The sequence below is a fragment of the Leptonychotes weddellii genome, chromosome 1, assembly GCF_054177405.1.
Source record: "Leptonychotes weddellii isolate Sample4059 chromosome 1, ASM5417740v2, whole genome shotgun sequence".
In the NCBI taxonomy this organism is placed as follows: domain Eukaryota; kingdom Metazoa; phylum Chordata; class Mammalia; order Carnivora; family Phocidae; genus Leptonychotes; species Leptonychotes weddellii.
The window spans coordinates 55,704,133-55,720,302 of record NC_138369.1 but is presented as its reverse complement, the minus strand read 5'-3'; the positions used below and the strand labels follow the sequence as shown (position 1 = coordinate 55,720,302).

General features: G+C 40.3%; 1 protein-coding gene across 4 annotated transcripts in view; it reads right to left on the bottom strand.

Moving 5' to 3' along the window:
- The window catches only part of STAC (SH3 and cysteine rich domain), a 153,717-nt gene that overhangs the window by 33,760 nt on the left and 103,787 nt on the right, over positions 1-16,170 (bottom strand). For all 4 annotated transcript variants that reach the window (XM_081824179.1, XM_081824175.1, XM_081824163.1 and 1 more), the window contains 2 exons: positions 11,887-11,965; positions 1,267-1,331 (listed from right to left, as the gene is read on the bottom strand). In XM_081824179.1, coding sequence (XP_081680305.1) covers positions 1,267-1,331; positions 11,887-11,965 — 144 coding nt within the window. The remainder of the gene's footprint in view (positions 1-1,266; positions 1,332-11,886; positions 11,966-16,170) is intronic.

The following is a 16,170-nucleotide window of genomic DNA, read 5'->3' as shown; positions in this document are numbered from 1 at the left end:
AACCTCACAACAGCCCCCCATTGCTGTCCTCAATTTATAGGTTATCCAAGAGTCTTATAAGTGTTATATAAATATTACCCATTATTATTATCCAAATATATGTCAATGCTATATAAATGTTTTCACTTTGTAATATATAATAAACACAAATTATATAATATACAAAATGTATAATATTACTATTTTATAATACACAATATAACATAAGCAATATATACACATATCACTATTTAACACGTTATATATGTGTATGTAAAATTATATATACAACGTATAATTGTATAATATATTTAAATACATAATAATATGATAAACATATACTATGTAAGACATAAAGAAAAGTTGTGAACAACTATGACTCACTCTGTTATCCAAAGCTCAAGTACCTTATGTTATATACTTCTGTCCCAGTCTATCTTGTTCTAATTATATAGATAGGTATTTATAATTATATAATATTATATATAAATGAGCATAAAATGTAATAAATATATACTTACATACTATAACATATGGTCATAATAGATTATGTAATTATGTAATTTACACACCTTACATTATATATCAATTTGTATATAACATATACAATGGTAACAAAAAGTATACAACACAATACTTATCCTTCTTACCTTTGATGCACTGTGATAGTTCTGTTTAGCGACATCTATCGGTTTTATGCTACCTATGCTATGGCACGTTATGCTACATTATTCTTTTCTGTTCTGTTCTACACTCTATTCTGTTCTAACACCTACTAACTTGATTTCACAACCCACTTAGGTAGTGAACTGCAGTGTGATCTAAGGACCTTGCCTGGTCTGTCTTCTGCGATATCTGTGAAAATTAATAGAGGGAATTCTCACTAAAATGGAGTCAGGAGGTTGGGCAGGGGGAGCTCTTACGCCCTATTACTCGTAGTAGTCAGTTTAGACCTTGCTCTGGACACTACGTTAGCTACTACTTTACTATCCCAGCAGGAGGAGGGAAGGAAAACGGCTCAGCCAATGAAAGACAGACTCAGCTCAGCCAATGAAAATCCACTATATTTAGCGTGCCTAGTTTCCTCCAATGGACTTTTTGTTTATAATAGTCTCCCCAATTATTCCCCTCTTCTCTATAAAACAGCTTTTCCCTTCTTTGCTTGGTGGGATTGCCTATGGTTTTGCCTTAGCTTACTTGTCTGGCATTGACATTTTCTGCTGTTTCTGAATAAACCTGTATTTTGCTGGTAAAACAATTTTTTAAGGTTAACACAGCGATAAATACCTGGTGGTTTATGTTCTTTGCTTGGTGTCTGAAATCGTCAGTGCCATTTTCTGGATAAGTAAAAACTGAAGGAGACAAGAAAAAGCAGGTGCTTTATGAATCCAGTCACCATGTTTTGGAATCATGCCTGGAAGATGTGGCTTTATGTATTCCCTGTTCCCTAGCTTCTACTTTCCTCCTCACTGCCTTTTCCTCATCTTAGTGACACAGCTTTCATGTCATCTTCCACGTGAGGCTTCCCCTGCGCCCCCAGGTGGCATTCCGCACCACCTCCTCTGCATGCCCACACCCATGTCCATGCCTCCAGCGAGCATGCATCCTCCTGAATACTTGGCAATTGTGTTCACAACTTGGCCTTATTTGGCAGCGCATTTCCTTCATCTTTGAAACAATGTTATTCATCTGTTGAATGTATCAAATCATTTGTTAATGGAACAGTGAGTGAGGGATGGCCAAATTGTATTTGAATGACCTTTTCTAAATACCAGATTCTTTTATCTATTTTCAATATCTTGATTCCAGTTTCTTGATATCTATATTCTATTTTGCACATTAAATTTATTTACTTATGCATATTTATTTATTTGAGAGGGGAGCGGAAAGGGCAGAGGAAGAGGGAAAGAGAATCTCAAGCAGACTCCCCACTGAGTGCTGAATGCAGAGCCCCATGTGGGGCTTGATCTCACCACCCTGATATCATGACCTATGTCCAAATGGAATGGACTGAGTCACCCAGACTGAGTCACCCAGACACCCCTAAAGCTTTAGTTTTAAACTTCAAAATATTTCCTGGATCACTTATTGTCAATGCATTGGGACTATTATTCACAATAGAAAACAAGTAGTGGTTTCTCATTTAGTTTGTTTTGAAATATGTAATTCTTTTCCTTTTGCATTTAAGCAGCCACTCTGTGGTCTTTAATAAAGAACAAAGCTTCCCCAAATGGGCAGGAGTTTTCACTGTCCACATGCACAGCTGGCGGAGATCCCTGATGGGTATTGGGGGGCTCTGCCTTAGCTAGTTCAGTCAGCCACATTCACCCCAGTGACCAACGTGACAGCCTTATTCCCCCCTGCATGTATCTGCCTCAAACAAAAATGTGGCAAGTGTTTCCAAGTGTGTACAATAGAGTTTTGGTGTCTAACCTACCAGCTAGATGACCTGACATTTAAAAAGAACACATTGCTGCTTTCTTCTTCCCTTTGGTCTCCTTTCAGATTATAAGGAAATATCAGTAAAGGAGGAGACACACACCACAGAAAACTCTATAACCTATTTTAGTTACTGCATTGACATCTCCACTGTCCTTAAAATGAACTCAATAACTGTGATGCAGAAAACATGCTTCAGAACAAGAGCCTCTGTAAACGTACTGATGCTCAGTAAACATCTATTCTCCACAGTTTATAGTTCCAGAGCCTGTGCATGAAATTCCATGATTCCTTGGAAGCCTAGGCATAAATATGCAGTCATTGGACGAACTCTGGTTTGTAGGTAAGTGGAAAATGATCCTATGGGCCTTGTCTGCCTCAATATCCAGCTACTCACCTTACTAATTTGAACTGAGTGGAGGCCAATGATACTCTTCTTTGGGATTATGTGATTCCCTAAGAGCTTGGTGTAAATATTTGATCCCATAAGTATATAAAACTGGATACTTCTAAAAGAATATTGAATATCTGCAGGAAAAACGTAGAGACTGTTCCTAGAAAATTCTTGATTGGACTTAAAAAGGGAGGCTACATATCAGTTTGAACTGATTTTACAATTTTGCAATTTCACACTTTAAGCTTTTTATTGAATATCCATTAGCCATCTGGTTCAAAATATGTACCAGTTTTGTGAACTATGCCGAAAATTATTTGAAGTGACTCCAAATGTATTTTTAACTATATGACTGAAAGCAGACCACTGCAAAAAAAAAAAAGATTTAAAAACCCATTCCTATGGGCTATTTCTAAGACTTTGATTTGAGGGAAAAAGAATAAAGAAAGGTAACTATTTTACTACAAATATATACTTTTTCTGCTTGGTGCTTTAAATTTGTTTTATTAAAAATTATTAGGTTGCTGATTTCACCCAGGACAAGTACTCAGAGAATATATCCATTATGCAGACATATTTTCTAATGTTACGGAAGCAAATGAATCTTTAGTTTCTGCCACATCCCCAAAGGACTTTCTTCTTTTCCTTTTTCATATTCTTTTTCACTTTGTAGTGCTGTGAAGACCATGTCCATCACTTCGTTTTCTAATGAGATGGTTATCTGGTTTTTCTTCTTCAAGCTGGTAATGTACAAGTTATGTTACTTGCTTATCTAATACAAACACATATGTGCATCCCTGGAATAAATCTAACTCGGTTAATTCTGCATTACTTTTAAAAAATAATTATCGGGGGCACCTGGGTGGCTCAGTAGGTTAGGTGTCTGCTTTTGGCTCAGGTCATGATCCCAGAGTTCCAGGATCGAGCCCCACGTTGGGCTCCCCCCTCAACGTGGCATCTGCTTCTCCCTGTGCCCCTCCCCCAGCTAATGCTCTCTCTCTCTCAAATAAATAAAATCTTTAAAAAAATTATTGGATTCAGTTTACTAAGATTCTGTTTCAGATTTCTGCATCCATATTCAGGATGGAGACTAGCCAGTGATTTTCCTTTCTCAAGCTGCCTTCAATTGGTTTTGAGGTCACAGACTAGCCTGATAAACTAAGTTAAAGAATATAGCAGCCGTTCTTCCCTGCAACTTTTTCATTTTCCTGAAAGAGCTTACGTAATCTGGAAATTTTCCATTCCTTAAATATTTGGTTGAGTTTACTTTTAAAGTTGTCTGGGCCTGGTATTTTCGCTGTGCAAAATTTAAAATATTGACTCATTTTCTATTATGACTAGAAGCAAATTTAAGTTCTCAGATCTTCTATTTCTTCCTGAGTCAGATTTTGGTCATTGATCTTTTTCTTGGTATGTGTCCATTCAGAAAGGTTTTAAAATTTATTGGCATGAAATTGGTCATGGGATTCTTTTATTTTCCTTTCAATCTCTGTCATAGTCATCCCTTTTCATTATTGCCTTTCGCTTCATCTCTTTTATTCTTAAAAACATTGTTAGTGATTGTAGGGATGCCCGGGTGGCTCAGTTCCTTAAGCAACCCGACTCTTGAATTCAGCCCAGGTCATGATCTCAGGGTCATGAGACTGAGCCCCTTGTTGGGTTCTGTGCTGGGTGTGGAGTCTGCTTAAGATTCTCTCTCTCTCCCGGGGTGCCTGGGTGGCTCAGTCATTAAGCATCTGCTTTTGGTTCAGGTCATGATCCCGGGGTCCTGGGATCAAACCCGCATCAGGCTCCCTGTTCAGGGGGAAGCTTGCTTCTCCCACTCTCACTCCCCCTGCTTGTGTTCCCTCTCTTGCTGTGTTTCTCTCTGTCAAATAAATAAATAAAATCTTAAAAAAAAAACTTAAAAAAAAAAGATTCTCTCTCTTCTAGCTCGTGCTCTCTCAAAAAAAAAATTCTTAGTGATTTTGAGTTTTATTTCTTTTTTTTAAAGATTATTTATGAAAGAGAGAGAACACTCATGTGAGCGGGGGAGGGCAGAGGGTGAGGGAGTCTTCAAGCAGACTCTGCACTGAGTGTGGAGCCTGACGTGGGGCTTGATCTCAGGACTCTGAGATCATGACCTTTTTATTGCCTTCCTACTGCTTTTTGGGGGCTTATTCTATTTGTCTTTTTTGACTTCTCAAATATGATGCTTAGGTTATTACTTTTCAGGCTTTTTATTTTTTAATAGAATACTTTTATTTTTTAAAGATTTTATTTGTTTATTTGAAAGAGAGTGAGCACATGAGCAGGGGAAGGGGCAGAGGGAGAGGGAGAAGCAGACTCCTGGCTCAGTGGGAAGCCTGAGGCGGGGCTTGATCCCAGGACCCCAAGATCATGACCTGAGCCAAAGTCAGATGCTCAACTGACTGAGCCACCCAGGTGCCCATAGAATACTTTTAAAGCAAAATATTCTAGTCTCAATTTAGCTACATCCCACAAATTTTGATCTGTAGTGTTTTCATTATGACTTAAGTATATTCCAATTTTCATTATAAATTCTTTTTTGACACATGAACTTTTTGAATGTATGTTTTAATTTTCGAAATGATGGGTTCTCCTATATCTTTTGGTGATTGGTTTTTATCTTATTTGCATTATAGTTAGAAAGGTGTGTTCTCTATAATATTAATTCTGTGGAAATTTATGAAGCTTTTTTTATGGTCTAGCAGGTGATCAATTTTTATAATTGTTCCGTGTCCTTAAAAAGAATGTGAATTCTCCATTTGTTAGATGGAGTGCCCTTTTTAAGTCAATTAGACTAGGATTGTCAAATGTGTCCTCAGATTCTCTAAATACTGAATCTTTTTATACATCTGCTTTGCCAATGACTTGAGAGGCATGTTAAAACCTCTCACTGTGAAGAGGAATGTCAATTTCCCTAATGCCTCTATTAATTGCTCCTTGAGTTCCTGTCACTTTGGGGCTATATAAGTAGACACGAGTTTAGAATTTATATCTTCTAATGAAGTGGACATGATCATATAATGATGCTTTTTTTCCCCCTAGTAATGCTTTTCTGATTTTAATGCCCATTTTTTATACATTAATACAGCTATACAATCTATCTTTTGCCTTTTAAAATATATGTATTTTTTTTACTTTTAAACTTTTTATATCCTCATGTTTTAGACTGTTATAAATAGTCATTTAAACAATCCAGTGTGTAAAGCTCTTTTATCTAGGGCTTAGTTAATTTACATTAATTTTGATTACTGATAAATTCAGATTCTCTTCTAGCATTTTATTTTGTATTTTCTATTTGTCTCAAATTTTCTATGCTTTTTCTTCTACTTCTGTGCCCTCTCCCCTTTCTTCTTTTTAGGTTATATGGCTAAAGCTATTTTTTTAATCTTCTAGTGGTTAGTATAAAAATTTTATGAGGTATATTTAACTTAACAAAATCTAAAGTGAAAGAATATCTTTAATTTCCTTCTAGTTAATATGAAAATCTTTGAATGCCCATTTCTTACTTAAATACCCGGTATTTCAGTTAGTGTTTTATTAACAACTTTTTGCTAACATCGTTATGTTTTTATGTAGCCAATGTTCACTTGGTTCTTTCTTCATGCTTCATTCCTTGCTCCTCAGTCCTTCCTCTGAGGTCACATTTTCTTCTCTGCACTGTATCATTTTGAAATTTTTTGAGTGGATCTTTCTTCACTGCATTGTAGACACAGTGTTGGTCTGAATATATATTTTTGAAAGAGTTTTGCTTTTGCTCCATTTACAGTACTATCTTAAGAGTTACTTTTCTTTTGGATTACTGAAGATACTGTTCTACTGTTACTTGGTTCTATTGTCACTTACAAGAAAGAGTTGTCTGTCTAGTTTTCATTCCTCTGCAGGTAATCTGTCTTTCAGTCTGCATTTAACATTTGTAATTCTGCAGTTTTGCTAAGATGGGTCTAGGTATAAATTTCTGAATTTGAGGAATGGTGTCTTTAATAAATTTTGAAACATATTAGCTACTATCTTCTTGAACATTGTCTCTCTCCCATTCTCTCATTATGTACCTTTTAAGTGTCAATTAGATGCATGTTGGACTTTCCTGCTCATCTTCTGTGTCTCTTTCAAGTCATGAATTCTATTGGTTTGTCTCCCTGGCTCTACAGTAAGAAATTTCTTTGCCTATGTATTCCATGCCACTAATTCTCTCTTCAGCTATATCTAATATGCTATTAAATCCAACAAGCAAATTTCTTCTTCTTTTTTTAATTTCTAAAAGTTCTGTTTGGTTTTCTTAAAATTTGCCTGTTCAACTTTGATAGTGTCTTTTTTGTTGTGTGTTCTAGTCCATTTTTTATATCTTTAAATATATATAACTATATAGTTAGATATTTCTTTTTTTAAGATTTTATTTATTTCTTTGACAGACAGAGAGAGAGAGCACAAGCAGAGGGAACAGCAGGCAGAAGGAGAGGGAGAAGGAAACTCCCTGCTGAGCAGGGAGCCTGATGTGGGACTCAGTCCCACACTGGGATCATGACCTGAGCTGAAGGCAGATGCTTAATTGACTGAGCCACCCAGGCATCCCTAGTAAGATATTTCTTTATTTGATAATTCAAACATATATAATCTCTGAAGTCTGATCATAAAAAAGGTGGTTTTGGCTAACTCTTACACATGGTAGCTCATTTTCTCATGTATTTGGTGTATTTCAATTTTTAGCTCATGTCCTTTGGAAGTTCATTTGTGGAAACTTCTGAGGTCTGGGTTTAAATTCTCTTCCTCCAGAGACCATTTGTATTACTTCTGCCAAATGTCTGGTGCATTTATCCAACTGGGCCACTTTAAAGAAATTCAACTAAAATTTTAAATTATTTTACTTTGTCCACAGAGGTAGTATGAATTCAGGCCCTAAACCAAATTAAGAGTTTCTTCCCTCCTTTGTTTTCTCTTTTTCTTTCTTCCTGCTCTTATTCCATTTCTTTCTTTTCTTCCCCACTTGAGTTAAGGCCAATATAGCATTTTTCTTTACTAAATTCCTCTGCAGGGCATTCTTTTTTCCTACTGCTACTAAGGGTGCCTTTTGGGGTATCAGCATTTTCCCAAAGGGCCTCTCATCGAACCTATTACTCTGCCTGCTCGCCAGGTCTTGTTCCCTATTGACCATATAAGGAGCTTATTCTTCCCCAATCTGAGGCCCCAGGGATGTGCAGAATAAACAATAGCCTTCACCTGCTTATGTCTCTGGATTCATGCTTTATTGTCATTTCTAGACTCTAAGGAATTGCCTTATGTTGCTGCCAGCTCAGGCACTCATTAACTGGAACTTTCTTTTTAATTCTTTTTCCCAGCAATTTTAGGTGTGCTAAAGTAGAAAAAAATTTCTCTAAACATCCAGCCCTCCACATAGCTGGAAAGAGAGTCCTCTATGCTTTTAAAAAGACCTTTACCTGCTCTAGATATGAGACATCTAGATACTAGGGTATCTGTCAAAGAAGGCATTAAAATATTTGCTTCCTTTTCTGGGTGACAAATCAAAATGTGAGATATAAAATCAGTGCATGTTAAAGGCAAGGATAAATTTTCCAAATCCGAGCTTGCTTTTTTCCTTTCTGGGCAAAATTTCATTGCTTCAGTGAAAAGTAAGGTATCATTGGGCTTTGTAATATCCTCCAGTGGATGTGATTAACCCAGTTCTTTTTGAAGAATATTTCTAGGTATTTGTCTTACTTATGTTCTCTTCCCTCTGCTTCTCTTCCAGGAAATTTATAATCGCATAGAAGTCACACTGAAATGCAATTATTGAAGGCAGCCAATAACGTCATTATTTGGCATTTTGAGCTGAAATAGGCAGCCTAGATTTTACTTCTCCCTTTGCTCATCACATTGCTTCAAGTGGAGTTTCTGGCCAAAGGTGAAGACAGCAACTCTCCCCTCTGTATTTCTGATGCATCCACAAATAGTGTTGAAAACAACAACCAGAAACAGTCAGACCTGCCCAACATCTTTCATGAGAGAGAAAACAGAGACTGCATGCTTGGTAAAAAAGAAAGGAGTATGAACTGTAACCTCTTCCAAGGTGCCTTTGGAAATCCTCCTCAAGGATTTTGACATGACACTTGGCTGGCAGAAACAACACCTGTATGCACTGTGTAATTTTTAGAACATAAACGAAACGTGTCATGCAGAACAGCTTGTGACCGGAAGCCAAGTGCTGCTTCTGAAAAGCCAGCACCCTCCATGCCATGACTGTGGGGAGACCAGTGGGAGCCTGGACACACAAGCAGGGTGTTTTCTCTGCGTTGTTTCCCAAACTGCATGGACAGGGGATTAAATCCAATCACAAGAACCTGTTTTGAAGCAAACTGCTGCATAATTAATCCCTCCAGCTTCCAAGGGTGCATTGTAAAGAAAGCTATTGCTGATCAAAGGAATAGCTAATAGATCCCCAAAGCTTTACAGAGGTTTATTGCTTGCTAAGTTCTTTCAACAGATTTCTTTGAATGAGGCTCTAAAAATGCCTCTTAACATAAAAGAAATGGCAAATATTCAACTTTGTGTCTTTGAGTGTATTACATCTTGCCTCAGTTTCCTTATCCACACGGTATGTGTTTGTGTGTGTATGTATGGGTGTTGTGTGTATTGGAGAGGAGGGAGTTGGACTAGACGACTTCTCATCCTGCTTCTTGAACTTTAATAAGATTAATATTCAAATTATCATTCTACAGCTCTGGAAAGGCCTGAGGTTCTGCATTTCTATCAGCCTCTCTAGTGATGTCCAGGCTGCTGGTCCATGGGCCACACTTGAGAGTGGAGAGGCTCTAGGTTGCGCCTTTGACACTTGATGACCTCATGATGAGTTTATTACAAGCAAACATGCTTCACTTTGATGATTCTCAAATATAACTCCTTCACATAAAGACTTATCAAAGACCACTTTCTGAGTAAAGAAATCTCCAGGGCAAACAGAGACCTTAACTACTTAGGAAGAGGTGAGCAAGAGCACCAATATTGCTGGCTGGGATGCCTGAGGCAGAGAGGTAAGCAGTAGGCACATGCCGGGAATGATTTTGAAGACTAGAAAGTAAGATTTACTGACAGATTGGCTACAAGACGTGAGAAGAAGGGTGGAGTCAAGCCTGATGCCAAAAGTTCTGACCTGGAGTAAGACTGACTAGCAGAACGGAGTTACTATTTACTGAGCAGGGACAAACGGGGAAGAGCCGGTTGGGGTGGGTGGGTAGGTGAGTGAATCAAGAGTCCAGTTTGGGTGTGTTAATGTCACGATGCCTGCTCCGCATTCAGATGGCCATGTCCAGTGGGCGATAGGCATCTGGAGGCAGCAGAGGGGCCTGAAGTTTCAGATTCATCAATGTATGTATAGTATTTACATTCATTATTTCATTTAATGATCACAGCACCTTATGGATTCGGTACTATCATTATCTTCATTTCAGAGATGAGGAGATTGACGCAGAGAGACCAGGTCATTGCTTTGAGGCCACGTGACCACTGAGTGAAGTCCAGTGGTCAGCCTCCAGAGCAAGGAGGGGCTGAGGACCAAATATGTCCATGCAGTTAGTGATGAGCAATTTGGTGAGACATGTCAGGGAAGGATGTAGGCAGAAGTCAGACTCAGAGGACAGAGCAGCTGACCAGACTTGAAGTGTTAACATGAAGATCTGGCTTAATACCTGTGTCTGGTGAGTTCGTGCTCAGATGCTGAAGAATTCTGGCCAAATTCAGTTGCCGTATCTGCGGTGTTAGACAGACTTGGGCTGGGTGGCCCTGTAGCATTACTGCCCCACTGTGAGGTTCCCCTGGGGACCGGCACTCTAATTTGTCTCTCTAATGACACTGCTAAGTGCTCAGTGAATGTTTACATTGATCTGAAAGTGCAGTTTTCTCTATGTGATGCCAAAGAATCCTTAGCTTAGCAGTGCACTCTAGCAGATGTGAGTGGGCTTGGCAAGGGGGCCATGGTGAACATTGATGCTTATTTAGGAAGGAGAATCACAGAGGATTCTCATGTGGGAATCACAGAGACACCATCCTAACTAGAGAAGAGACTTAAATGAACTCCTAGAGCTAAGGAAATGGAAGAGATACCTTATAAGACAGTTGCTGAGAAAGCAGCTTTGGGGTACTGAATGCAGACCTTCTGCTTCCAGTCTGGAAAGGGCAGAGGCGACGAGCCAAGTGAAAAATCTACCCAAGGCCGCACATCCCCATGCTTCCCATGCAGGGATAATTTCCACCAGGAGAACGCATTCAGCCCAGGTTAACAATGCAAATCAGAACCCGCAACTTGGCTAGGTTATGAGAGACCTGAGGAGAGCCTGGTGACTCAGGTACTTTTGCCGGTCATAGTAAATACTTCATAAATACCTTTTGCATAAATGAGTGGAGATTAAGTAGTTGCTGACATCAGAGAGGCTCGGCAAGATTCCTCCATAAGGGGCTGGTTGTTTCTTTAAACTCTGGTTTAAGAGGTTGTTCTTTCTTAACGTTAGCAAGCAACAGTATGTAATTAGCATTCAATAAAAATTCTAGAAATGATTGTTAACAAGGGCCTAAGCCATGAGAAAATGAAATAACATCTATATAGAATATTTGGCTAGATCATACAGATCAGTTTTTGAGTCTTAGTTATCTGTGCTGGGGAAGAGCCATGTGTGAGGCCGGTACTCACCTGGCAACCTCACCACCCACCTGGTCTGGGGTACTTCAGCTGTAGCAAGGGAGTGGCTTCTTTCCAGAATGGTTTGCTAATCTAATGTAGGTCAGTGGGGGAAATGATGTATTAACAAAAAGGTCCAGAAGTGACTCCTAGACCCCAATGTAGCTAAGTCCATAAGGAATGAGAACTCAGGGAAAGTTGCAGTCAAATCACGGAGATCCACTAGGAATTATGCCCAGTTTCCCTCCAGAATACTAAACACCTGCTCAGACTGAATTCCAGAGCTAGCAGAGAAAGAAGAGAACTGGAAGTCAAGTTTCCCTGGCCACGGCCCAGGATGAGCAGTGCCCTTCACATCCCTGCTGGGGGTATGCCTTTCCCCCGCCCCCGCTCGCTCACTCACCACTGTTGCTGCGTTTCCGTGGGTCATACCCACCTCCTGGCCCGTCAGGTTCTTCAGGAACCTCCACGAGATCTGAAGTCTTAGAGAAAAGAGGGAACAACACGGAATGAGCAAAATCCTTTCAGTGGGCCAACTGAGCAGAGAAATTTGACGTCTGTAGAGGAATCAAGGTAGAATTTGCCTGACACTGTCTGAGGAATCCAATCACTGATCTCTTGTCTCTCTGGCTAACTTCAGAGAGGCTGTGTGTTCCCTTGTGGGTGCTGTAGCTCCATTCCGGTGTGTCTGTAGGCTTGGGGGGCAGGGGGCACATGATAGGCACTCAGTGAGTGTTGAATGAATGTCTAGATGCACAGGTCATAGTCAGGCTTCTTCCCAGGAAGACGCAATAGAGAGAAATCAGAATTCCTGCCCATACCCTGTCATGTCAAATTCTCACTAACACTAGAGCTCTTTTATAGGTGAACTTTATATATACAGTCCCCACGATGGTTCAACTTATGATTTTTTGACCTTACTGTATGCATCCACTAGAAACTGTACACTGAATTTTGAATTCGGATCTTTTCCCGGGCTGGAGTTATGCGGGACTATCCTCTTTGGGGATGCCGAGCAGCACCCAGGGCTCCGGGTCAGCCACCCGATCATGAGGGTGGACAAACAGCAAACAGTACACTGACAACCCTTCTGCACCCACACAGCCATTGTTTGTCACTTTCAGCACAGTTTCAATCAATTACATGAGAGAATCAACACTTTATTATCAAATAGGCTTTTTGCTAGATGACTGTGCCCAAGTGTAGGTGAATGCAGTTGTTCTGAGCACGTTTAAGTTAGGCCAGGCTAAGCTATGATGTTTGGGAGGTTAGCTGTAGTGAATGCATTTTGGACATAGGATATTTTCAACTTATGATGAGTTTATCAGGATGTAACCCCATTATAAGTTGAGGAAGATTTGTATTAATTATAGGGAACAATTGAGAGATGCATTACCTAGGTATGAGTTAAATGCTGTTTCCCTTGCTGCAAAATTATTTATGTAATACTTACTCTGCCTTTTCTTTTCTTTTAATATGAGAAGCCATAGCCATTCTTCCGCTTTGGTTACAGAAATAACAACAACATCACTCTAAATGGCTAATGGTTACTGATCGTTTATCACGTGCTGTTTTATGTAAAATTGATGAATCCATTTATTCTTCACAGTAATCCTGTGACCTACCTTTCAGATAGGAATGTGGAGCCCAAGGAGGAATCAGTAACCCTTCTTGAGGTCCCACAGCTACTAACTGCCAGAGCTGGAGTATGAACCCCTAGTGTTGTCTCCAGAGCTCGTGCACTTGAGCTTCATCCGGGGGTGTGCTGGAGAGACTCAAATGAGTCTTCAGGGCCATCACATTGGGAGCATGAAACAGGCCTGGGTGGGAATATTTACACCATGGAAATTGGCAAATGCTGCAGATCAGGGTCTGGCTCCAGCTGGTGGTTAAACATTTATCAGCACTCCACTGATTGCCTCTATCAAAGGACCAGATGCCCCGGCTTTCATCTGCATGGCTCCCACCTCTTTGGAAGAGGAATTTAGGGGGCCTCAGAAGAGGGTCGCATTTTGAAAACAATTTGTTTACAACTTATTTCAGGGGAGCAAGTTTGCCTTCCCAGCCCTCTCAGTCAGCCCTAGAGCACTTTAGCACCACCCTCTAGAGGCTGATTTTTGTTATAATCTGGCTTTAAGCTTTTCCCCAGCCATTCTTACGTTCATGACACATCAGAAAGTAGAAAAAAAAAGTCACAGGATCTCTAAGTCACTTATACCCTGCTTCTTTGAAGCTCACTATTTCTGAATAAAAGTTGCTATTATTAGGACCCTGGGATCATGACTTGAGCCGAAGGCAGACACTTGACCAACTGAGCCACCCAGGTGCCCCTGTGGGAGAGTTTTTAACTACAAATTAAATTCTTTAACAAATATAGGGCTATCCAAGTTATCTGTTTCTTCTTGAGTGATTTTTGATAGTTTGTGATTTTTGGGTAATTTGTCTGTTTTATCTAAAATGTAGAATTTATATTTTTGGGGAAAAGATGGCGGAGGGGTAGGGAACTCTATTCCAACTGGTCCCCGGAATTGAGCTGGGTATCTACCAGACCACTCTGAACACCCACGGAATCAGCCTGAGATGTAAGAAGACAGATCTGGATCTCTACAAACATAATCTCACAGGCGGTTGGTTTTGAGGTATGAAGCAGGGAGCGGTGATTCCACGGGCAGATATTGGAGGATAAACAGCAGCGGGAGGGAGCCTGGCCATGGGGATCCAACACTGCCAGTGAGCGATAGCCTCCAGCGCTGGGGACCAGGCACAGACTAGCAGACTGGTAGTGGTGGGGAAAGGACTTTAGGGCAGCGGGGCCACATGTGGGAACTGGGGGTGGCTGGTGGTTTTAGAAGCACAAAGGGCAGAGATGAGCCCCGGCCTGGAGGCGAGGACTGGGAGTGCAGCTGAGGGGCACACAACCCAGGATGCCGCAGTTTATAGCAGCACAGACAGAAATGGAGATAATGTGGCCTGGAGAGCTCACTGAAGAGCAGACTGTGATCTCTCTGCTCTGAGGCAGAGGGTTGGAAACGGTCTCGTCTGCTCTGACTCTCAGAAGAGATGTGGAAAGCTGCCAGAGAACAAAAGCCCACCAAAACTGGTTTCCACTGAGCCCATCCCCCGCCACAGGGGGCAGGGCAACTCTGCCCAAACAGGGTTGCCTGAGTAACAGTGCAGCAGGCCCCTACCCCAGAAGACAGCCTGGGAAACAAGAGGCCAGCAACCCTAAGGTCCCTAGAAAATGGGTGCATCTTGCTTGGGTTGTGGTCAATAATTTGGACTCTATACATTCCCTCAACCACCCCTCAACAGAATGACTAGAAGTTGTCATTCCTATTTCCAAAATAGGAAAGACTCAAAGATTATGACTTATGTCACAGATTTACAAATGGATTCAGATATAACCAAGATGTCGGAGATGGAATTCAGGCTAGCAATTGTGAAGACAATAGCTAGAATGGAGAAATCGATAAATGGCAACATAGAATCTCTAAAGGCAGAAATGAAAGCTGAATTGGCAGAACTTAAAAATGCTATCAGTGAGCTCCAATCTAATCTAGATAATCTAACAGCTAGGGTAAACGAGGCAGAAGAACGAATTAGTGACCTAGAAGACCAATTAATAGATAAAAAGGGAAAAGAGGAGGCCAGGGAAAAACAACTCAGAATCCATGAAAATAGAATCAGAGAAATAAGTAACACCATGAAACGTTCCAATGTCAGAATTATTGGAATCCCTGAGGGGGTGGAGAGAGAGAGAGAGGACTAGAAGATATATTTGAGCAAATCGTAGCTGAGAACTTCCCTAATCTGGGGAATGAAACAAACATTCGCGTCCTAGAGGCAGAGAGGACTCCTCCCAAGATCAAGGAAAACAGGCCAACACCCTGGCATGTAATAGTAAAACTCACAGTATAACTCTTAGAACCAAGGAAATCATCTTAAGGGCAGTTGGGGGAAGAGATTCCTTACATACACTGGGAGGAACATCAGAATAATGTTAGACCTATCCATAGAGACCTGGCAAGCCAGAAAGGCCCAGCAAGACATATTCATATTCTCATAAACGAGAAGAACATGCAGCCAAGAATAATTTATCCTGCAAGGCTGTCATTTAGAATGGATAGAGAGATGCAGAGCTTCCAAGACTGGCAGAAACTGAAAGAATATGTGACCACTAAGCAGGCCCTGAAAGAAATATTAAAGGGGGTTTTATAAAAGGAGAAAGACCCCAAGAGTGATCTACAACAGAAATTTACAGGGACAATCTATAAAAACAAGGTCTTCACAGGCAACATGATGACAATAAATTAATATCTTTCAATAATCACTCTCAACATGAATGGCCTAAATACTCCCATAAAAAGGCACAAGGTTGCAGATAGGATAAAAAGACAGGACCCATCCATATGCTGCCTACAAGAGACTCATTTTGAACCTAAAGATACATCCAGACTGAAAGTGAAAGGATGGAGATCCATCTTCCATGCCAACGTACCTCAAAAGAAAGCTGGGGTAGCAATTCTTATATCAGACAAATTAGATTTTAAACTAAAGATTGTAGTTAGAGACACAGAAGGACACTATATCATTCTTAAAGGGTCTATCTAACAAGAAGATCTAACAACTGTAAATATCTACACCCCTAACATGGGAGCAGCCATCTACATAAGCCAACTGTTAACCA